This window comes from Benincasa hispida, chromosome 10 (genome assembly GCF_009727055.1).
Source record: "Benincasa hispida cultivar B227 chromosome 10, ASM972705v1, whole genome shotgun sequence".
Lineage (NCBI taxonomy): Eukaryota > Viridiplantae > Streptophyta > Magnoliopsida > Cucurbitales > Cucurbitaceae > Benincasa > Benincasa hispida.
In genome coordinates this window covers 1,015,781-1,039,962 of record NC_052358.1, presented here as the reverse complement: position 1 = coordinate 1,039,962, position 24,182 = coordinate 1,015,781, and the positions used below count along the sequence as shown (strand labels likewise).

The following is a 24,182-nucleotide window of genomic DNA, read 5'->3' as shown; positions in this document are numbered from 1 at the left end:
TTAAGATCATGTTACCTATGGTCATCCTAGTGAAATGAAAGTCTCTATCATGAACGATATTATATAACGAGACTAAACATTTCGTGGTCAGGTCTTATACAAACTCGTTTGTATAGGACACCCCCTCTCGCATGTCTCTACATGAATGATCAGGATCAAACCATCTGTAACACTTTACAACACTTGTAACATCTACAAAGCGGGCCGTATCTGTAGTGTCACTAGGATAAGGTTTCCCTCCTATATCCATATACTACAGACCATTTAGGTTATCACTTAAGACATGATCTACTTGTATGTTTCCACATACATGCTTAAGTTACAACAACAACTAGGGATCTTAGTTTATTGGTTTGTGGTAAATGCAACTAAAATATCTTATATTTCATAGATAACAGTAAAGAAAATATATCATATTATTATATCACAAGCATTTGTTTATACAGGTGTTTACAAACTACAGGAACCTACGAGATTTTGGGCATCAATCCCAACAAATGCAACTTAAGGGGGACTTAAAACATCGTGAGAAGGAGTCTCACACCGAGGAGGAACCTAAGTTATTAGTTGAATGACAAAGTTGTATGAGAGTCACTATAATCGTGCATCTATTACAGATAAATATTGTGTTGTAATTGTTTATCATTTATATTAGTGAAGTTATTTTTTATGGGCACGTTGCTCCCTAGATATAGGTTATTTACACCGATTTGGGTTACCAATCTCTTGTGTTATTTTATCTATTCTACATATTTGATAATTGTCTTGTGGAATGCTATAACATTGGTCATAACATCGTTAACTTACCATAGATACCTCCTTATCATTTTTTCATAATCGAGTTTTAAACTTTCCATTTTATGCTTAATGGATCAATCAACTTGAAAAACTTGAAAAATCTAGAAACTAAATTTGTGATAATTTTAAAAGTGGAACCATCGAATAGATACAAACTCTGAAAAGTATATTGGCTAATTTGTTAGATTTTGTATTTTATTAAATTTTTATTTTCAAATTATTGACCTAAAATTTATAGAAAATTGCACATGAATAGATTTGGTTAATAATGGAGAATCCCCTTTTGTTCATTAAATAAATTATTATGTTGTCAAAAAAGTAGGTAAGTCCACATGGGCTGATAAAACCCATGGGGCAATCACATTCTATACATATCTCTGCCCTAACTCAATTTCCTTTTACACTTTCAAATTATAATAATACCAACATATAAATATAGATTCTTCCATTTTTCTTTTAGAATAATATTAGCAGTTTTTGTTCTAGAGTGGACTATTATTTGGCATATTTAAATTCTATTCTAGTCTATAAAGTTTGTGGATGTTTATTTGAATCTCTAAATTTTAAAAGTAAATATTTTGGTTCTTAAAACTTCTAGATTATCAATTTTTAACTAATAACATTTACCTTTTCTAGCTTTGTTGTCATATAAGAGAAAAAAAATTGTGATTTTTTTCGAATATTAACCAATATACATTGCTCAATTAATTATGATGTTTATTTTAGATAAATTTATTAAATTTCTAGTGATACGAAAAAAACTATGAGTATTCAATCGACCTAACTATCCAGATTATCCAACTCAAACCATAAGAGTTGAGTTGGATTAGTTTTATTTTTTATTTGGGTTATGTTAATTTTTTTCTATTTTTGTTGGAATGGATTGAGTATCGGATTGAACAAAGTTTTAAATAATAATAATAATAATAATAATATTATTATTATTATTATTATTATTATTATATGTTTTAATTTGTAGTGTCCTGAATTATATATATATATATAAAAGAATAAGAAAATAAATAACTCAACAACCCAAGGGTTTTGTTGGAGACCGTGTTTGGATATTTGGGGTAACCAATCGATTTTCAAGTTGGTCCAAAAAAATTCCAATCCAACCGATGTACATCCTTAAAAGAAAGCAAAGTGAAAATTTTAGGCTTCGACAATTTGATAATCATTTCGTTTTTTATTTTTTGTTTTTGAAAATCAATCATATATTCTCTCATTTTCTTACCATGATTTATATCTTTCTTAAGTACAAAAGTTGAATTAGTAGCCAAAATCTAAAAACAAAAACAAGATTTTAAAAACTATTATTTTTAGTTTTCAAAATTCGGCTCGGTTTTTAAAAAGATGGATAGAAAGGAGTTAACAAAACCAAAAATCTATTGGTGGAAGAGGTGTTCATAGACTTAATTTTCAAAATCTAAAAATAAAAAATCATTTTAAAAAAAATCAAGATTAAATACTAATTCATACGTATAAAGAGAAAGGAATCTGTAGGGGTAGCTAGGTTTGAAAATTAGGGTTCGTGACATTATAAGCTTCTTGAATAGTAATGATGAAATGATTGAGCTTTTGCTAAAAGAATCTCTCCCTCGTTTGTTTGATTGCTATAATCATTCTTTCCCCTTTGTGGGGTTATGAGTTAGAGAATCTAATGCACTCTTTATTCTTTCTACATCTTAATTATGTATTTATGAGCATCGATCGAAGAATCATAGGCTTCAATAAATTAAATATCTATCATTTTATTTTAGGAAAAAAACCACACTTGTAGTTTATAAATTTTCAATCATTCACGGTTTGATCATTTTACTCCTAAAATTTTTAAGAATAAGTTATCAACGAGTAGCTTTTAATTACTGTTTAAAATATTGATGTGACATTTTAATTTTAAATATTAATCAATGACCTAAATCTATTCTAAAATATTTTGAACCTAAAATGGTACATTTTAAAATTTTAAGTATCTAGACAATATGGTAGTTATTTAACTGCAATATGTAGGGTGGAGATCGAGTAAACCTCAAATCTTGAAGTGAATTGTACAAATTTATGTCAGTTAAGCTATACTCATGTTGCCTACGTGATGATAGTTGTCCTCCTTAATTAATGTAAATTTATAAAAATATCAATAACTTTTGATGACTTTGATCCAATTAGCAGGTTGAAGTAAAGAGAAGAAAATGTAAGGTACTTGGATTAAAAGGAAAAAACCATGTGAAAAAATTTAGATTGTAAACCTACCTCTTCATATCTAGTTTATTCTTGTATATTATAAAAATCAAAATGCAAAATTTATTAACATATGAGACACAACCATGTGACTGTCGACTTAAATTTGACATCTGGAACCTAAGATTATTGAGTGTACACACAACATAGCCTCATATATAGTACTAAATCAGGTTCTTTTTTTTTCTTTTTTTCCTTTAAGTACTTTCTTGTTAAGATGCTTTAACCCTAATGCCAGTTTGTCACTGCTCCCTTTTTCCCCCAAGAGAAAAAAAAGGGTTAAAAAGAGACTCAAATGGTCATTTTAGAAAGAAAAACTCAAAGAAGAAGGCAATTTCCAAAATGCCCAATTCTGAAATTTGCAGAATGATTCAAAGGGGGGGGCAAATTTGAAACAACCATATTTGCTTAATTTACCAATCCCACATCTTCTTCAATAATAACCCTTATCTTATCCATCACTTTCCTTTTTTTTTTTTTTTTTTCTCTCCACTATTTTTTTCATGAATTTAATAATCATGGATTTTAATCATTCCCACTCGTGCGTTTAAATAATTATTTCAATGGGGGTTATAATGTTTGATTAATTAAAATTAAAATTAGATTAATTATTGTTATTAGCTCTCTCATAATTATAAAGAATCCACACTTTTTTCCTCTTTTCTTGGGCCAATAGTTGGTTCAAGCAACTCCCTCCCTTTGAACATGATTATTAGAAAAGAGAGAAAATTATCACTTTGGAGGGAATTTATGCCAATAGGGATGAATTATTGGTATATAGCCTTTTTCATCTAAGCATTGAAGTCCCTTGTTTTCCCCCTCTTCTTTAATTACTTGAGAGCTATCAAAATATACTTATATAGTTCTTACAATCATTTGATTTGTGATATATAATATATATACACTGAGTGCATATATATGCCTAATACATATACCTACAATATTGTAGAGTAAACTCACATTCTCTCTCCTTTTATTCTTAGCGAGTGAGATTTGGACCTCTTATTTTTTTTTTTTTTTTTTTTCGAAAACATGCTTTAATAACCAATAAAACTAGGTTAGTCATATATATACATACATACATACATATATACATAATGAACCTATGATTTGGATGCAAAAAGCTCTAAAGTTCATTAATATTGTTGAGCTCGTCAAGATTGTTGCTTTCTTGGAGGGAGTTGTTACAAGTGAGGAAGCAGAGATTTATCCTTTTTGAAATAGATTTGATAGTTATGTATAACTTACTTGAAGGTCGAGACTTTTTCAATAACGAAGTCCAAGCCTTTATTGATTGAACTTTTCATCGACAAAACGTTGTTTTAGGCTTCTCTTTTTGTTCATGAAACTGTAATTCCTATATTGCTCACATCCAAGCATATAATGCACGAAGAAGAAGAACCAACATCTCTGATGTCTGCCTTGAAAATCATTCATCCTATAGATCGATGATGTTGTATTTAGTGATTTAATATTTGTTTGGTTTTTTAATTATATTTTTATGATACCTTGATGTGATAGGAATGACAATATTTGAGTAAAAAGTAAGAGCAATGATTAGGTTGCACCATATACTCTTACTTCTTTATCACACAAAAAAAAATGAAAATTTTAATTTTTTTTAAAATAGAATTACCACGGGACAGTATTTTATTGGACCATAGTTAGGATGCATTTAAGAGAATGTCTAATTTTTTTTTAATAAGCAGCTAATGTAGGTGGACACAAAATCAAACCAATCCTCTTGAGACATGAAAAAAAAAAGCAGCCAAAGATATGATACAATCTACACCAAAATCAATTCCCAACATCTTTTTGGTTGGCGCAGACAGCTTGGTTTTTTTTCCCCCACAAATTTAATTTTTACAGGCGGCGATAATTTTTTTTTTTTTTTTTTTTGGAAAAAGGAAACTTTATTATTGTGTCTGTAATTTCAATGTCCCGTTAGTAAGTTCTGAAAGTGCACGTGCCCATTTTTGTTTGGATAATTTTTTCTTTTGTCTGATGCTGTGTGATTCAGACATGGACTCATGTTTTTACTCTACCTAGTCCCCGTAAAACATAGGTTTCAATCCAACGTAAGTTGGTAGTCTACAATTGCAGTTAAAAAGCTGCCATTTTTATCTGTTTTCCTTACCTGCTTTTTCCCTCAATATGCCTTGGGAGTGAATTTGATTTTTTTTTTCTTTTAAAAAAAATATCATTTGACAGTACCGTGTCATGTCGGTGTCTTATCGTGTCGTTAGCTTTATTTAGCTAGGGCTATAGCCTTAAGAAATGAAACACATAATCTTTCCTTCCAAATATAATTAATGATAATATCAACTTAGGATATATTGGTTATCCGTTGTTGTAATGTAGAAGACATGTTGTTCTCGAGATTTTCATCTCTCAATCTTCGTCGTCAAATGTTCTAGTATTGTTGTAAAAAAAGCTGCTAGTTAGAAATAATTTTTCTTTTCGAAATAAAAAAATACTTAAGTGTATCTCTACACCTATTCAAAATCTTTATTATAAAGTTTTTTAGGTTAAATCAAAATCAAAGCCATCGTATGTACTAATTAGTTTTTTTTCTATCTTTTGTTGGAATATGTATATCTAATGTCTTTGATGATGATCCTTTAATCCCATTTTTCTTTATTTGACTTCCATTATTTTTTTTTATTTATGATATCGAGTTAAAATATCATTTTGATTCACATGTACATTTACCATATTTATCCTATTTTCATTGTCTATTTTTAATAGATGATCAAGTTTAGTCCCATACATATTTTTATTGAATTGAAAAAAGAGTCCTACTGTTAGCTTTTTTTTTTAAGCTTATAAAAATTCTCAATGTCTAAATTTTTTTTAAGCTTATAAAAATTCTCAATGTCTAAATTTAGTTTCTCGATATGATATTGTCCATTTAATTTTAAACCAGTATAAAATTATACTCTAATATTAATTAAGATATCATTTTTTACTTCCACAAATGTTCCTATTCTAACTAATGTAACATATTGTTCTTATTCTCAACTACCGACCTACCCTAACTAGTTGCATAAAAAAGATTTTAAAAAAAAGCCAATTTAGTTCGAGTTTTTTTTTTTCACTTAATTGAGTATATATGATTTGTTCACCAAATTTCACAACCCATTCAAAAAAAAAAAAGAAAAGAAAAGAAAAGAGAAAAAAAGGGTTAGAGACATAAGTATAAAAATGAGAGTGGGATTTGGAAGCAAGGAGAAAGTACAAGAAGTTTAGAACATTAACAAAGCGAACATAAATAAGGACAGCCTCACTGTCTCTCTCTACACATGCAAATTCATTACCCACAATTTTATTCCAATATATCTCAAATGATATATATTTTTTTTCGATATAATATTTTATTTTGAGTTTTGGGTTTTTTTTTTTCTTAATAAAAATATATATAATTATTTATTATCTTCTTCTGGCGGCTGTAGCCCTTTGAGCATTGAAATAGACAGCAGCAACAGGAAGGGAAAGATCATTGTCTAATGCAAATTTTCTTGTATTAAAACCATCTCTTGAAGTTGAAGGATGAGGTGGCTTCACTGTTTGTCTTCGTTTTTGCTTGTACAAAAGGAACACGAATCTGTGAATCCCTATATTTGGACTTGGAACTTCATATTTCACTATTTCTTTTCCTATTTTTGACAATATTATTTTTTTTCATTAAAAATCCAATCAAATAAACCCAAAATTAGGAGACAACAAAAAAATAAAAATCAACAAAATTGAGGGTTTACCAAAAGTGGCATCTGTTGTCCCTGGGATGTCTGTAACCATCCTGAAATCAAAGTTATATCCAAATTTTATTGGTTATACATATATCATAATGACATTATATAATAATAATAATAATAATAATAATTGTTATGATACCGATAAATAAAGAAAGAAAAAGAAAAAAAGAAAAACTAAAGATCGAAACAAATATTCACTAATGGTGTTAGCTACATCCACGTCAAAGGGAGTGCATATCAAATAATATAAGTAGTAGATGTGCATCTAGAATTAGAAGGTTTATACATATCGCACCCTTCTAAATTCGAGACCTTATGTTTAGTCATTTGAAGTGTTCAAGGCATTCTAACAAAAAGATAATATGTTTTGACTAGTTCGATCAACAAAAGTGAGTGTGATGAAGATTCTAAAGACGTATCAAGCTAGTTAGTTGAGATATCTTTGTGCATCTATTGATCTCATCCTCTAGTATCTTGTTTTTTTAAAAAAAATAGTAATTAACATGTACTACTTCACTTAAAATGTTAGAGGTTCCAATCTCCTAAATCATTTTTTTTTACTAACTTTTAACGAATAATACAACATTAATTCATTCACAGTATTGTTTTTTCTTCAAAATTAAGATTCATTTTTACCCCTTCCAAGTGGGAGTTTGATGAAAGAAGATGATACATACCAGTGGAGGTGCTCTCTTAAGTAAGGATCACTTGGACCAGGAACATCTGGATCAGTCATGACCTGAAAAATTAGTTAGAAATTTATATAAGTGATTAATAATATATATAAAAGAAAATGAGAAGATAGGTGTAATTGAAAATGATCAGACCAGTGTGAAGAAGGATCTAAGGTCACCTCCGAGAACCTCAACCTTAGGTTTTAGGGTTACAAAATTTGGAAGCAACTCATGGCCATTGCACACCTTCTTGTTTGAATGGTAAGTGACCATCATCTTTACCGTCGGGGAGAAGGCATCGACGACATCTCCGATCACTCCTCCGACAACAAGAGGATCCGACGACATCTTCGCCACCGCCATAGTAGAAGAAGAAGAAGAAGAAGAAGGTAGAGATTTTAGAGGAGGGGTGGTTGGGGTTTGATAAGAGTTAGTTAATTTGTGTATGGTTCTTTGGTTAGCCATGTGAAGTGAGGGAGTATTTATAGTAATGTTGAGAAGAGGGATTATTGGCAAAAAGAAAAGTTGTATGTTGATATTTCTTAGAACAATTCATGCAATAATGACAATTGGCAAAAAATGATGTGACATGAAATCTTATTTGTTGAAGTGTCTTGCTCTCAAAACCCCATTTTGATTTAAACCCATTATTCAAATCCAAAGTGGTTATGCAAAGGGTTTCTGGAAGATAAAAAGGAGAGAGAGAGATTGGTGAAGTTGGGGTTAGGATATATATATATATATATATATATATATATATAAGTATCTTTTCTAATGAAGGGAATTTAAGGATTTTTAGGGAAAGAAAAGCTTCACCTTGAAGGTTAAAATCACAAATTAATCAATATATTAAGAAAACTAATAAGTGGTTAATGGAAATAATGGTGGATATGGAGGCTAAGATTATTCTTTTTCATTTCCAAAGTTGGTCATTTTGGAGAGTGGAATTTGCCATATTTGGTAGAATTAAGCACAGCCACATTCAGTGTCTAAATGTTCTCTCTCTCTTTCTTTTTTTTTTTTTTCCAATTAAGAAAACATTTTGGTTATTATAAACTTAATTTTGATTTCATAATTTTTACTTTCAAATATCTAAATTTTGCTATTGTACTTTCAATAAATTTTAAATTTAATGTATCGAAATTTATTCTTATTGAAATTGATTAAATAATAATGATAATGTTTATACTTGAAATGACATTAGACAAATATGTTTTGAAAATTGATAGAAAAAAAGCTTTAACAAATAATCTTTTTTCCAAAAAATAAAAATAAAAATACATCAACTAACAATATAGACTATTGTGAAGTTGAAAGTTTTAGTAATTATATAAATAAAGGTTTGTTTGATAAATAATTCAGATTCTATTTTATATTTTCAGATCCATCAAATATTTGTTAGACTGACAACTCGGATTCTATTTTTAAAACTAGCTTTGGATTTTGTGATCTAGATAGTGGAAATTCTGAAAACTACATTTTTATATTTTCGTTGATCCAGATAGAATTATATTAGATAAAGACAAAAGCATTTAGAGATATAATATGTCATGTTAGAAACTCAATTCATATCTTAAAAGATATCATATGTAATGTGAAGTGTATTATAAATATATAATATTACAAAATAATAATTATATACTTTTTAAAAATATAAATCATATTCATAAATAAATTAATATTTATTGTCAACTAAATATCGATGGATAAATACAACTAGTTTTATAATTTATAAATATATAATATCAAATATATTTTAAATAATTATTTAAATTAGAATCCAACTTCTCAATCTACTACCCATCACACATATGAAAATGTAAAATACATTTATATTTTTATTCAACAAATTCTCTGCCAAATTGGCAACTAACATTGAACAAATTTTTAAGTGCTAGACCAAGATGATATTTAATACAAGTGGATATTCCAATATGTAGGCGTACACGTATATTTAGGTTGATGAGATATATTTGTTTATTCTTGGAATCCCTTCAACATTTTCAATTTCTAAGCATCCTTTTCTTTCTTTTTCTATCTTGTTTTTTATTTCATTCCACACAACAGAGACGCCCACAAAGACACTTGTTTATTTATCTATATATTTTGCATATCATTCTTATCTCTCCAATGAGAGTTGTCGTGGACAAATTTCAAAGTCCAAAGACGAGTTATAGTTGATCCAATAAAGATTGGAATGCAGCATAGAGAAACATATATCCCAAAAGAGTCTACCGACCGAGTCGATTATATATATATATACATCAATCGAGAAATAACCGAACTGCGATCGGTCTGGAAAGACATTATAAATAGTCTCATTCTTCGAGCCCAAATGAAAAAATAAGTAATCTTTAAATAGGGATCTTAACATTAGTTTTGTGTTTAGCTGAACTATACACTCCTTGTAATAACTAGGTATCGGAATGTAGTAGGCTCGACACCGTATTGGTGTAAAGATCTTTCACGTAAGTCGACTTGAAAGGTGTGACTTGACTAAGAGAAGTAAGATGGAGGCCAAGCCCACAAGAGATCCACGACAAACACGTGGTAGATCCAAGCTCCAAACTAAAGGAGTTCTCTACCCCACACCCTGATCTCTAAGCTGTCACCCTATCAGAAAGAGAAAAATTAAACACAATAATCCAAATTTTTTACATAAAAAAGTAAAAAGTTACCTAAAATGACACCTATCAAAGAAAACTCAAAATTCAACACGTGCATCCTTTCAACGATATTAAGGGCATCGGACTCTACCGACACTGAACGACAGCCAAATTTGTCAGCGAGCTTCAACTTCTTCAACAGCGTCATACCTCAGCTTCCTCTGCCGAAAATTTCCCCCGGAGAGAAGATGCGTGAGCTATAATATAATTATTTGTTGCTTTGCAACTGATCCAGGCAAAATACGTAATTCGTTTGCAAAAAGAAAATGTTTAAAAGTTTTTCAAAATTTTCATTTGGGCCTTCGACATCCATCTCGGCTTGGCCCATTATAATGGATATAGACGGTAGACGAAACTCCATAAGGCCGGTTGGGGCCCAAAATTATAAAGATGCCAACCCAAGGCAAAAACAATTAAAATACACGTTTCGCTACTAAACTTTTGAAGATGTAACAATTTAGTTCTTTATAGCAATTTAGTTCTTTTACTTTTAAATTTGTAAAAATTTAGTCTTTGAACTTTAATAAGTATCAATTTAATCCCTATACTTTAAATTGTTTAATAATTTAGTTCCTATCATGAAAAATCTCATCAAAATTAAATGTGTAAAGTTTTATTACCTAACGTTTTAGTCTTTATCATTTATAAATAGATCTTATTTTCGATCATTTTATTGATCTACATGTGCAAAAATTTTCATTAAATCTTCATAATATATTTTATGATAGAGATTAAATAGTTACAAATTGAAATGTACATGAATAAATTGTTGCCATTTAAAGTTTATTGACTAAATTATCCTAAAAAAAGTTTATTGACTAAATTGTTACTTTCATAAAAGTTTGGTCAAGAAAATTATGTGATTAAAAATATATTATATCATAATTCATAGACAAACAATTTCCAATTTCTTGTACCATTTAAACTTTTATAAACTTGATTAATTTTTTAGTTGTAATTAAAGCAAAATTGATTCCTTTTATCTAAGTAGTTTATGCTTGATATTTGAATAATATTTTTTTAATACAATATGTGAGATGGGGGATCAAAGCTTCAACCTGAGGAAGGTTATGTGAATTACCATTAAACCAAATTTACTTTGACAACATTGAATAATATTACCACTTTGTTACTGGTCCAATTAATAATATATATATAGAAAGAAAAGATGGGTAATAACAATAATAAAAGAGTTTAACATGAATAAAGCATGTTTGTTATTATTATTTTATTAAAATAATTTGAATTAAACTAAATCACCTTAATTTCTTTCAAAAATAAATTTATATTATCGATTGAAATCGAATTTTACTTTTTTGAGTTAATGAGAAGTCCAATCTCATCTTGGAGGGAGGTTTGAATATCTTAAGGTAAAGCATACTTTTGATCGTTATGTGATAATTGTTTATTATTATTATTAAAAGCACAATGATGGTAGAAAAATACCAGTTCAATTTTTTTAGGAAAAAAATATGTTTGTCACGTGATAAATTTTAACTAGACAATTAAGTAGATGCATAAAGGTAGTTGTAGGATGCACCTAAATATTTTTCTTTCCAAAATATAATCAAAGAAAAAAAGTATACTTTTTGGTAACATAGCTTTCTTATCTTTAGGTTTTAGATTTAGTTTCCATTTAATTCTTAGGTTTCCAAATATTATACATTTAGTCCTTAAATTTAATTTCGATTTAGTCTATAAGTTTCAATTTTACTTTTGATATTTTAAGTTTGGTTTCAATTTCGTCCTTAGAATTTAAGATTTTACACTTTTTAAATTTATACTTCATTAAATACTCACTTTTAATTATTGACGTTAATGTCTATTAATGAATTTAAAATAATTATGAAGTGAAATTTTTAATTTTTTAAATGAAAAATAAGGAAATTTGATGTATTATAATTATTTTAAATTAATTAACAGACATTAACACAAAAATGAATAATGAATATTCAGTTAGAAAAATCGAAATTAAAAGTATGCCTTGAAATCTAAAAACCAAATTGAAACAAGACTAAAATCTCAAGAATAAAATTGTGATATTTGAAATATATAGACTAATTTGAAATCAAACTCAAAACTTAAATCTAGGAATACACTGAAATTAGATCCAAAAGGTAGAAACTAAAAAGGAAAAAAGTACTTTTTTTTTTTTTCCTTTTTTTCCTTTTTGATGCTAAAAATATAGCATAATCCAACCGTTCCCAAAAAAAAAAAAAAAAGATAATCCAACAGAGTATAGAATATTCTTAATAAGGCAAAGCCATAGAAGTAACCATGACGTCATGAAAACAATTATTCTTGCAAATAAAAACATCTCTGCTTTTCTTCTAAGGGTTTAAAAGGCTTTATATTTATTTATTATTATTTTTTAAAATGATGCGACTGTTTTATTTCAAGAAAGTTAAAACAAAATGATCACCTTGAAGTAAATAATTTAGTAAACACTCAAGGTAAGGCTATAGAAACTAAATATAGAAACCTTCAAACTCCACTCATAAAGATAAAATTATAAACTTAAAACTATAAAAACTAAATTAAAAATTAGTAAAGACAATTTAAAGAGTGAGAAAAGATCGACCATTCTATGCGATTACACCCACCAAGCCAAGTGTTTAGTTGAACATCCTTATTATGACCCAATCCAAAGCTTGGTTGTTAAGAGGCAAATTTATCAAGTCAGGCCGAGTCCAAATAGTGGAACGAGCCTAGAGTCAAGCCTCTCAAGAGAAGCAATGCCTAGTCTAGCATCCCAAGAGAAGGAGAGTCTCGCCTAGCTTAGAGATGGACCTACATACAAGCTATAGGGGAGAGCCCATAGGTCGAACTAAGAAAGGACATTGACCTGAAAAAGAAGGTCGAGTTGAGAAAGGAGCTCGCGGCAAGACAGAAAATCGAGATAAAAGAGGAGCTTGAGCTAAGAGTTATATGTAACCGAGCTATTAATTAAGCAGCAATTATAAGGAGTGATAATTAAATAATTGGTTTGGTGGCTCATTAATCAATTGTTAACTAGATGTCAGACGTCTACCCAAGAGTCGAGTATATTGAAGGCAGAAATATAACGAATCAAGCAATGATGGCTTGAATGAGTAACAATTAAAGTGAAATCTAGTAGTGACTTGGAAGTTGAAAGGTCGTGGAAGTTTCAATTACTAATGAGTCGACCTATATAATCTTCGAGTTGTGATAAAATAGAGGTATGTGAAAAATTCAAACTTATTTTCTATCATTTGAACTATTTTTCAAACCTGATTCTAACTTGAGCGTCATAGTGGATTTGGCTCAATACCGCACTGGTGTTTAAATTTGTTCATTTTTTTCAGGATATTGGGCTATTCTTCCTCAAGAAATACAAATTCATCGTTGGTACAATTTTTGGCATCAACAGTTTGCACTATCTGTGGGGAAAAAATAACAAAAATTTCTAGTCCCACCACTACATTTATATTTGAACCATGAACAACAACAAGAATAGAGAGAATCTCCCAACTGATTGGGATAATTTGGATCGTGAATGTCACTCGAGACCACAACTTACACGTGTTCCAAAAACTCAAGTAGATGAGACCCACTAGCTTGTGAATGAGCCAGTTGATGAGTCTGCAACTCTAGCCGCATAAGTTGATGATAGAATAAGCATACATGCAACGGAAGAAATTAGAATCAATAAACATTCTAATTACACTTAATTTAAGTTTAAAAAACATGTAAGAAAACATTTTCATAGAAGAGGGTTTCAGAATGTTATATCTTTGATGAATCTCTGCAATTCCAACTCCTCTCGACGAATTGGATCTCCAAATCACCAGTAGACCACCATAATGGTCTTCTCTACTACCCTCTAACTTGGATTGAGAATTGGAATCTCAGATTGAAGTCAATTAGGTGAAAGGAGTGAGGAGGGTTTGAGAGAGATTTCAGAATTTCAGTTTGCATAAACTTTTAAATTGTTGAAATTGAAGTATTTAAACAACTAATTCATGCAAGCACTTTGTTAATCAACTTAGTGATACTTCATAAACCACTAACAAAGTGGACTTAGCCGTTAATTCGTGGACAATTCCACTCAAAATCAATTTTTTTTTGGGAAAACGCACTTTAAAATTAAATCATTATTTTTCATTTTTAGATTTTTATTTAATCTAATTTTACATTAAAAACAAATTAAATAATACTGAAATTCAATTCTAAAATTGAACTAAAAAAATTATTTAATTAATTAATCGATTAAATATTATTTAATTATTTTCAAAATTAATATGATATCAAATATTAAATTAATAAAATACATAATTTAAACATGAATCTTATTCATGTTAATTAATATTTAGATCAATATTAAAAATAATTAATCAATTTAAAAATTAATTTAATATCAAATATTAAATTAATAAACACCTAATTCAAACATGAATCTTATTCATATTAATTAATATTTAAATCAATATTTAAATATTCTAATCTCTCTAATTGCGTTTAATTTCGAAAAATTTAAACTTTTTAATTATATCAAATATAATTAATCAAACCCTCAATTGAATTTGAACACTTCAAATTCAAAACCGTAATTTCGATATTGAACATTTCAAATCCGCTCAATTCACTAATCCAGTGAGTAATTTTACGAGCTAATAGAGGGACCTTATGGACTTACAGATCATAAGCTCTAACGATTTGAAATTAATTGCTAAACTCTTTAGACCAAATTAATCAATATTCATTAACTACCGAGACACACCACTATAGCTTGATAGTTGCACTCTCCTCACTGTAGATATATTTCTGTCTACTTCAACCATAATCAGTAAGTTGACCCTTCACAGGTTGTTCGTATTTATAGCTAGATCAAAATTACTGTTTTACCCCTATAAATACATCTTGCTCCTTAAGCTCCCACTTATCCTCTATTGAACAATTGATTTATAGTTCAATTAATAAACCATATCCCTCTCAACCATGAGAGGGCGAGGCCCCTTTGTTCAAGACTGGAGTCAGTACTTAAAGAAACAACCTATCTGCTAACCCTAAATTAGGTAAAAGTAAATTCCATCTTGCAAGACTACATCCCCAACTATATATCCAGTCTTATCCCCAAAATGGGAGGCTTATTGAGCAGTGCTATTGAACAACTCTCACCTATGCAGATCAAAGGATGATCTCGAATAAACAGGAGGTCATAGTTAGCTCAAGATTAAGATCGAGTTACCCTAGATCATCGAATTTGAAATAGTCAGTTTTAACAATAAATGATCGTTATAAAGAAAAGTGACTATTTCATGGTTCGGTCTTATGCAAACATCCTTTGTATAGGATGCATCCATTCACATGTCTCCACATGAATGATTCTCGAATCACATTATCTGTATCAGTAAACAAAGTGGGTCACATCCAATAGTGTCACCAGGACATGTCATCCATATACTTATAGACCATTTTGGCTATATACTAGAACTTGATCCACTTTTATGTCTTCACATAAAAAAATTAAAGTATTCATATTATAGCCATGGATTCGTTTATTGGATTTCTATAACAGAATGCAATATCAATAACATTTTATTGAATGAACAACTCAATAATACTTTTATTGATAAATAGAATATATTTCCAATATTTACGAACTGTGAGTTTTAGGACATTCCCAACTGATGGCTTAAATCAAAGCCTGAACCAGATCATAGATATGCTAAGAGGTCCAAACCCTATTATCGAGGCCATCAGGCAAAATGCGGTGGATCCACCTAAGGAAAATAAGCATGATGGAAATCCGAAGCACAACCTGTTGGAACAAAGTACCACCCAAATTATTCGAGACCCAGCCAAGGGTAAGGGTCTAGCAATTGAAGAGGTAGGGGAGTTTGAGGTTCTTGGACCAAAGGCATCGAAAAAACTGATATTGGGAGGGAAGGACAGGCGAACGAACAATCTATACCCAAGGAAGCATCTACTTGTCGATCACCAATCTTAAACTTCTATTGTTTGAAACTATGATCTAGCCAAGAGTCAGCCCAGAATAGCTTACACACATCAACGACATTCAGTAGTACGGAGGGGTGAATGGACAAAGGTTCAAAGGATGGAACAGATAGAGGCATAAATGATGGAACTCATAGAAAAATCTGACATGGGTACAGATTTACGGGATCTTATCAACCAAAGACTAAAGAAGTAGGCCGAGGATGACAAAGAAGTGGAGATTCCACTGTGGATAGTTGAGTTACAGTGAATCCAAAACCAGTTAGGGGATATCAAGAAGGCACAAGAACATAAGGGGTTAGACCTTAATAATTTGTTAGACCAGGTAGACCCACCCTTCATGGATAAAATCATGCAAGCCAGTACCCCCTAAATTCAAGTTACCAACTATGAAATCCTACGATGGATCGAAAGACCTAGTAGAACATTTGGATATGTTCTGATTGTGGATGGAACTCCATGGAGTTCGAGATGCTATCAAATGTCGAGCCTTTTCATTTACTTTTACAGATCAAGCCCGAAAGTGGTTTATAAAATTGAAAAGAAGGTCGATAACCTCATTCTAAGAGCTGGTAAGGGCATTTATTACCTTTCATAGGAGGTCGAGATCAAAGAAAACCTCTCACTCATCTACTCACCATAAAGTAAGAAATGAAACATTAAGGGATGTTGCAAGGTTCAACAGTGAAGCCTTGCAGATTGAAGGTTATACTGATGGTGTTGCTGTCATAGCCATCATAGTTAGGCTCAAGGATAAGAAGTTCCTCTGATCCTTAGGCAAGAAAGTAGCAATGACCTATGTCAAGCTCCTCTTCATGGCACAGAAGTACATAAGCATAGGTGAGCTCCTTCACTTGAGAGGTGTTCAAGAAGAGAAAGCCACCCGTCCAAACTATTATAGGTCAAGAGAACGAGAAGATGAACAGAAGAACGACCAGTGGCACGAGAGAAAATGACCTGCAAAGGTTTGCCACCTAGAAAATTTGAACATTACACACCCATGGTGGTCTCTATGGAGCAAGACTTGATGAAAATCTAGGATAAAGAAATGTTGAAGTAGCCAACTAAGCTAAAGGCTGGTTCACATTAAAGAACACAGAGACAAGTATTATCTTTTTCATAGGGACCACGGTCATACTACCGTGGAATGTTTTGACCTCAAGGAAGCTATAGAAACTTTAATTCAACGAGGTCAGCTGAAGAAGTACGTGGGAGAAAGTGACGACCAAAATGGTAGCCAAAATAGAACAATTCAAAGCAGGAAAGATTGCATGTCGACACCGCCTAAAGAGATTAAGACAATCTTTGATGGTCCGACTGGAGGCAACTCTAGAAGAAAGCGAAAAATCAAAGCACGTGAGGCAAAAATCTCTCTAAAGGTTTGAGAGGTATGCTCTGTTGATTTACAGAAACTGTTGGGTTTTATGTCTTAAAACTCGTGGTATGTAAACAATAGAACTTATTTTGAAAATTCAATAAGGTGTTATTGAATAGATGTTTTGCTTATTAGAAATCCAATAAACCTAAAAGTCCCTTGACTATTACATGAGTACTTGAACTTTATGTGAAGACATAAAAGTGGATCAGTTTCGAGTAAATAGTCAAAATGATCTATAGTATATGAATAAAGTTGGGTACCTTATTCTGGTAACACTATTGGATGCGGCATGCTCTGTAGTTGTTACAAATAGTTGTAAAGTGTTACAAATGAAGTGATCTTAATTCGTTCATGTGGAGACATGAGAAGTGGGGGTGTCCTTGTGCAAAAGGGTTTGTACAAGATCAGACCACAAAATTAGTCACTCTTACTTTATAACGTTGTTTACTGTTTAAGACTGACTATTTCAAAGCGATGACCTAGGTAACTTGACCTTAATCCTGAGCTAACTATGAACTCCTGTTTATTTGAGATTATCCTTAGATTTGCATAAGTGAGGGTTGACTCAACAGCGCCGGCACAATAACCTTCCATTTCAGGGGTAAGACCAGATAGATAGTTAGAGACATAGGTTGCAAGATGGAATTCACTCCTACCTACTATTAGGGATAGTAGAGAGGTTGTTTTCTTTAGTGCTGATTCTGGGTCTTGAACAAGGGGCCCCATCCTCTCACTTGCCCGAGAGAGACTCTGTTTTGTTTATTGGATTACAAAACAATTGTTCATTAGAAGATCAATGGGACTTAAGGAACAAGAGGTAATTTCGAGGGTAAACCAGAGATTCGACCCAGCCGTTGTTACAAACAACCTGTGAATGATTAACTTACCAATCATAGTTATATCGAGTGGACATAATATATCTACAGTGAAGGGAGTTCGACTATGGGCTTTAGTGGAGTGACCCATTAGTTAACGAATGGGGGTTAGTTCGGTCTAATGAGTTTAACCGATTAAACTTGGATCGTTGGAGCCCATGATCTGTAAGTCCACGAGGTCCCCTTACTAGCTCGAAAATGGATTAGCTCTAGAGTAGCGTGATAAGTTAATTTTGAAACATTCAAATTAGAATTAAACGGAATTAGAGAATTTATATTTAAATATGATTTAAATATATGAAGATGGATTTGTGTAAAATTAATTTAATATTGGATATTAAATTAATTAGAATTATTTAAATTGTTTAAATAATTATTTATTAATTTTATTAGAAAATTAATTTATGAAATTAATTTGTAAAATTAATAAATTTTGATTTTTGAATCAAATATGATTTTTAAATCAAGTTTAGTTTTTGGAAATAGAAAAATACACAAATGAAAAATTGAGATTTTCCATCTTCATCTTCAAGTAGCTCACACTAAACCCACCATCTTTAGCTTCAATTACTCCAAGCATGAGCTACATCTCATGCAGCCACTCTCATTGCATGATGGTCTGCAATACATTGAAGAGATTGAAGTGAATTTAAAAAAAATGCAATCATAAGAATTTTTCTGAAAAATTCAGTTGAAGAAGGAGTTCTTCATCGGGTTGTTTCTGTGAGTATTTCTCCAAGTTCCCTTGATTCCAGCTTATTTTGAGTCCCACAACTCAATCTAGAGCACCAAGAGAATAGTAGGGAAGATTTTGTGGTGATCTACACAAAGATTTGGAGAGTTTTTGCACTGGAAATCGAGATTTCAAGAGTTCTTCAAAGGTATGACATGAAACTCATTTATTTCTGCTATAGCATGCTTTATTTTCAGCCAAAATTATTGAGTTAGAGTGCTTATTGATCCTCGTCATTTTTGCTACATGATTATACAATCCAACAAAAACATGCAGCGGAAGAAAATATGATCATTAAGCATTCTAATTCTTCAATTTTGACATCAAAATAAGCATGTTCATAGGGTATTAAAGAAGGTTTCAACACATACATTTGAAGATCCTCAAACACGAATTTGAGTTGCAATCTTCTCCAATTGAAGTCATGGACCACCAAGAGATATTCTCTACTATTCTCAGCCTTGAATTTGAGAGGTAGAACTCACAATTGGGCTGAATGTGTGAAGGTTTTGATGTGGGTTTAAAGAGAGGGAAAAACGGTTTCTGCATGAACTAGTTTTCAACAGTCTCCTCTCCCTTTCAATCTCAAAATTGAAGAGTTTTATCATTCCCTTTCATATAGGCACTCAATAGACTAGCTAATGTCACTTCAAATGCACATAATTAATGGGCAATGTGTGTGAATTGGAAAAATCCACCTCCTACTAAGAGAAGTTCGGATGTTTCCACTAACAACTTAATTTCCAATTTTAATTTCTTATTTTAATTAATTCTAAAACTAACTAAAATCTAATTTAATTAATTAAACATATTTAATTAATTAGTTAATAATTTAATATCAAATATTAAATTAATCACACACCTGATTTTAAACATGAATCCTATTCATGTAATTAATATTTAAATCAACATTTAAATATTATAAAGTCTCCAATTTTGTGTAATTTCGATAAATTAAACGTTAATTAATTATATCGAATATAATTATACAAACCCTAATTTAAATTTGAACTATTCAAATTCAAACCGTAAATTCAATTTGAACATTTCAAATTGAAATTCAATTTAAATATTTCAAATTGATATCGTTCCAAATTCACTCAATTTACTAATTCAAGATGTTCTTGTTTTATGAACTAGTAGAGGGACCTTATGGACCTACAGATCAGTAGCTCCAACAATTTGAAATTAAACGGCTAAAACTCGATAATTGCACTCTCCTCACTATAGATATATTTGTATCCACTTGATTTAACAATAATCAGTAAGTCGACACTTCACAGGTTGTTCGTAATAACAACTGGGTCAAATGTTGTTTTACCCCCGAAATTATGTGTTGCTCCTTAAGTTCCACTGATCCTCTAATGAACAATTGGTTTGTGATCCAATCACTGAACCGGATTCCTCTCAGACCAATGAGAGGGTGGGGCCCCTTGTTCAAAACATGGATTCAGCACTTAAGAGAACAACCTTCCTCCTATCCCTAAATCGGATAGGCGTAAATTCCATCTTGCACCTTATGTCCCTAGCTATCTACCCGATCTTACCCCTGAAATGAGAGGCTTATTGAGTCGGCGTTGTGGAGCCAATCCTCACCTATGCAAATCTAAGGATAATCCCGAATAAATAAGAGTTCATAGCTAGCTCAGGATTAAGATCGAGTTACCTAGGTCATCTAAGCGAAATAGTCAATCTTAAACAGTAAACAGCACATAAAGTAAGAGTGACTTATTTCTTGGTTCGATCTTACGCAAACTCATTTCATAAGACATTCCCACTCCTCATATCAATACATGAACGAATTAGGATCACTCCATTTGTAGCACCCTACAACAAATTGTAACAACTACAGAGTGGGCCGCATCTGATAGTGTTACCAGAATAAAACCATCCCTTCATCAAATGAGAGTAGTTCTGTCTACTTATCATCAACGTTTGAAGTTCCCTACTTCAAGTCAGGTCGGTATTGTGAGAGGAGAGCAGTTGATGTCTTAAGAATGCTATCAGACTGCCATGAGAAATCTAAAAGGTAAAGTGGAGGTGGTGTAAGCCATTAATGATTATGCTAGAAATGAAGATGAGATGGTCCTTCGAGTCACAAGAGAGCTCGAGGTTAAGGCATATACCTCAACACCTATAGTGGGTGATACGTTAATTGAAGAAACCGACTTGGATGATCTTACCAATTCTAAACAAGCTGCTAAGCTCTGACCTCGGGCAAGCCAATCGAGCCATTAGAGTTTATCTCATTGTTATCTGACACCCAAAGAGTTAGCATTGGGACAAGGTTGGGAGTTAACGAGAGAGAAGCTATTATAGCTTTTCTGAGAAGTAACACAAACGTATTTTCCTGGTCTGTAAATGACAAACTGAGAGTGAACCCACAAATGATGATGCATCGACTTAGCATCGACCCAAGCTATTATATTTTCTTAATGAACACTTTGTATTTTTCAGCTTTGCTTCAAGTTTGTAAAAAGAATGTTGTGGTTTCTTTCCATTTAAGTAATGAGAATTATCTTTTTTAGTCTTCTATTTTACTCCAGCAAAAAGACTTTTCTTGTTATCAAAATCCATCTTGCCTGAGAGGGGCAGAGAATGTTATAACTTTGTTGAAGCAAAAGTTGAAATTACAAGCTTCATTAGATCAAGCTGCTAGTTCAAACCACGAACAAGTGTTACATGCTCTAATCATAAGTTTGTAAAAAAAAAAAAAAAAAAAAAATTAGAGTTGTACAAGCAAAATTTGAAATTACAAGCTTCATTAGATCAACCTGCAAGTTTAAACTGCCAACTTGAGCTGCAAAGCAAACTTTTTCGAAGTAAAAACATGAAATTGCAAGGATTTTATGTGTTTATTATATTGTTTTGTAAGTATCGAGCACTTAAGAGGTAGAATTGAGCACTTGGAGTCAAACGGGGTTAATTTGAAGCAATCTAGAGCAAAAATGAGAAATCGGACTTCAAATAAGGAAAAATGACCAAAAAGCCCCCTTGTGTAGCATAGCAACCCTTCACCAAATATTGATCTTGTAGCGTCACAACACTCCCACTATGTTGTATTGCTACGCTAAAAGACAAAATGTTGAGAAGCTGGGCAGCGTCGCAACGATGTAACTCCATGTGTGCGACACTACGATGAGAGCATTGCAACGCTGTGACGACTACTATAAAACATTGTTTCTGCTGCCTAGGTCAAGAGCAGGAGAGATTGGCCAATTTTTACACCATTAGGCTCGGTTTCCTCCATTCTTGGTCGAAACCCAGGAGTTTTCTTCATGTTTTGCTCTGTAATCTTTATTTTGGCGTTAGGATTCATGTATTGATGAAGACTAAAGGCCCAAACGTCTCTTTGAGGTTTGTTGGACAGTTTTTATGGTTTATTGATATTTTTCTTATAACGTTCTTGAGTTCTCTGTTATGTTTGTTTTCTATTCCACAATTAAATTTCTAGAATGAGCATGCCTGTAGATTTCATTGACAAGTAAATCGTAAATACTTGTATGTTCATTCGCCCCACGCTATGCATGTTATAAGTATCTGTATTTGTATCAATAGCATATTTAACTTTAGTAGCAATAGGTTTTAGTTATAGTTATGGTTTTGATTGCTAGCTTTTCTAGGATCACCTAGTAACAATAGATAACAAAACCTAAGGAATAGAATTAGGTTAGATTTGGTCAATTTGATCTAATGTTCTAATCAATCCAACTGCTCATTGTGATTAGCTAAGAGAATAGGCTTACATGACAACACTTAATTAATTTAGGAATAGACATTCGCGTTGGTTTTCTTTACAGAGTTTGTTTTGCATTTCCAGACATTTGATTAGGCTTTATAATTAGATAACTTATGAACCTTGCATAATAAATCAATGAATTAATCTATAGATAGTCCAACAACCTCTTAATCGGCTACGATAATCTTGTGTATCTCTCTCTCAACCTATTTTATTTTTTGCATTTTTAACTCATGCAATTTAGTTTTTCTGTCAACTCAATCTCAAAACTCACCTTTTTTTTTTTACTACTTTCCAATGATTTATTTAACTTAGAAAAGTTTCATCTTAGGCTCCTTGTGGTTCAACCCGATCTTGCCACTAAGACTACTTATTAGTTGAAGTGTTAGATTGTGAAAATAAATATTATTTGATTGGTAGAAAATCTCAACAACTTTCTTCTACACCATGCAAGTTTCAATAGGCCAAGCTACAAGCTCGAGCTGCAAATAAAAGTTGGATACAAATTTCAATGGACAAAAGTTGAAATTACGAGTTTCATTAGATCCAACTGCCAACCCGAGCTGCCAACCCGAGATGCCAGCTCGAGCTGCGAAAAAGTGTCACATACTATAATAATGAGCTTGCACAAAAAAAAATCAACAAGTAACAAAAATCACGAGTTGAGAAATTTAAATTATTCATCTATGTGTCCACTATCAACAAGTTCTATTAGGGTTCTTGAGTCAGGAAGGCTAGAGACGCCTTGGATGAATATGTCAGTGAAGTTTGAGGAGAGCCTAACTAGACTCACAGAAGGGTAAATTTATTGTTAAGTCTGGATAATGGGACCCACAGAGGTGAGCCCAACCAGAAGCTCATGGACTTAGGACCAAGGGGCTCAGAGAGGGACCCACATGGTGAAAGGTCAGCCTAAGACAACCTCCCAAGAGAATGAAGACCCACATAGTCAAGTTACAAGTTGGCGTTGGAGTTTCTTTCAAACACCCTTAGGTCAAAGATTCAAGCTTTAGTTGTGTATTAATTTTTTTAAATTATCTCTCTCTCTAATTTTGAACCGACGAGAGAATCAACTCGACCATTGGTAATTCAAACAAATAATCTCGACCATGACTCCATAAGTCAAGCTCGAGAATGGGGCCAACTGTTATGGGGCAAATTTATCAAGTCAGACCAAGTCCAAATAATGGAACGAGCCTAGAGCCAAGCCTCTCAAGAAGAGTAGAGCCTAGCCTAGCCTCCCAAGACAAGGAGAGTCTAGCCTAGAATAGCTCAGAGGTGGGTCTACATACGAGCTATAGAGAAGAGCTCATAGGTCGAGCTACAGAGAAAAGCTTAGAGGTC

General features: G+C 31.7%; 1 protein-coding gene across 1 annotated transcript; it reads right to left on the bottom strand.

Moving 5' to 3' along the window:
• Window positions 1–6,238: 6,238 nt before the first annotated feature.
• On the bottom strand, window positions 6,239–8,018 carry LOC120089210 (CEN-like protein 2). The gene is made up of 4 exons (XM_039046621.1): window positions 7,622–8,018; window positions 7,472–7,533; window positions 6,798–6,838; window positions 6,239–6,695 (listed from the first exon to the last, which is right to left on the bottom strand). Exons 1-4 carry the CDS (start codon window positions 7,931–7,933, stop codon window positions 6,469–6,471), a joined length of 642 nt encoding a protein of 213 aa, XP_038902549.1. The 5' UTR covers window positions 7,934–8,018; the 3' UTR covers window positions 6,239–6,468.
• Between the last annotated feature and the right edge of the window lie 16,164 nt (window positions 8,019–24,182).

What these genes read in the sequence shown, in the direction of transcription:
- LOC120089210 (XM_039046621.1), bottom strand. Translation starts at nt 7,933, where the DNA reads ATGGCTAACCAAAGAACCATACACAAATTAACTAACTCTTATCAAACC. An exon ending in TTAAGAGAGCACCTCCACTG is followed by an intron (nt 6,839 to 7,471) that starts GTATGTATCATC and finishes CTTTGATTTCAG; the next exon opens with GATGGTTACAGACATCCCAG. An exon ending in GACAACAGATGCCACTTTTG is followed by an intron (nt 6,696 to 6,797) that starts GTAAACCCTCAA and finishes TGTCAAAAATAG; the next exon opens with GAAAAGAAATAGTGAAATAT.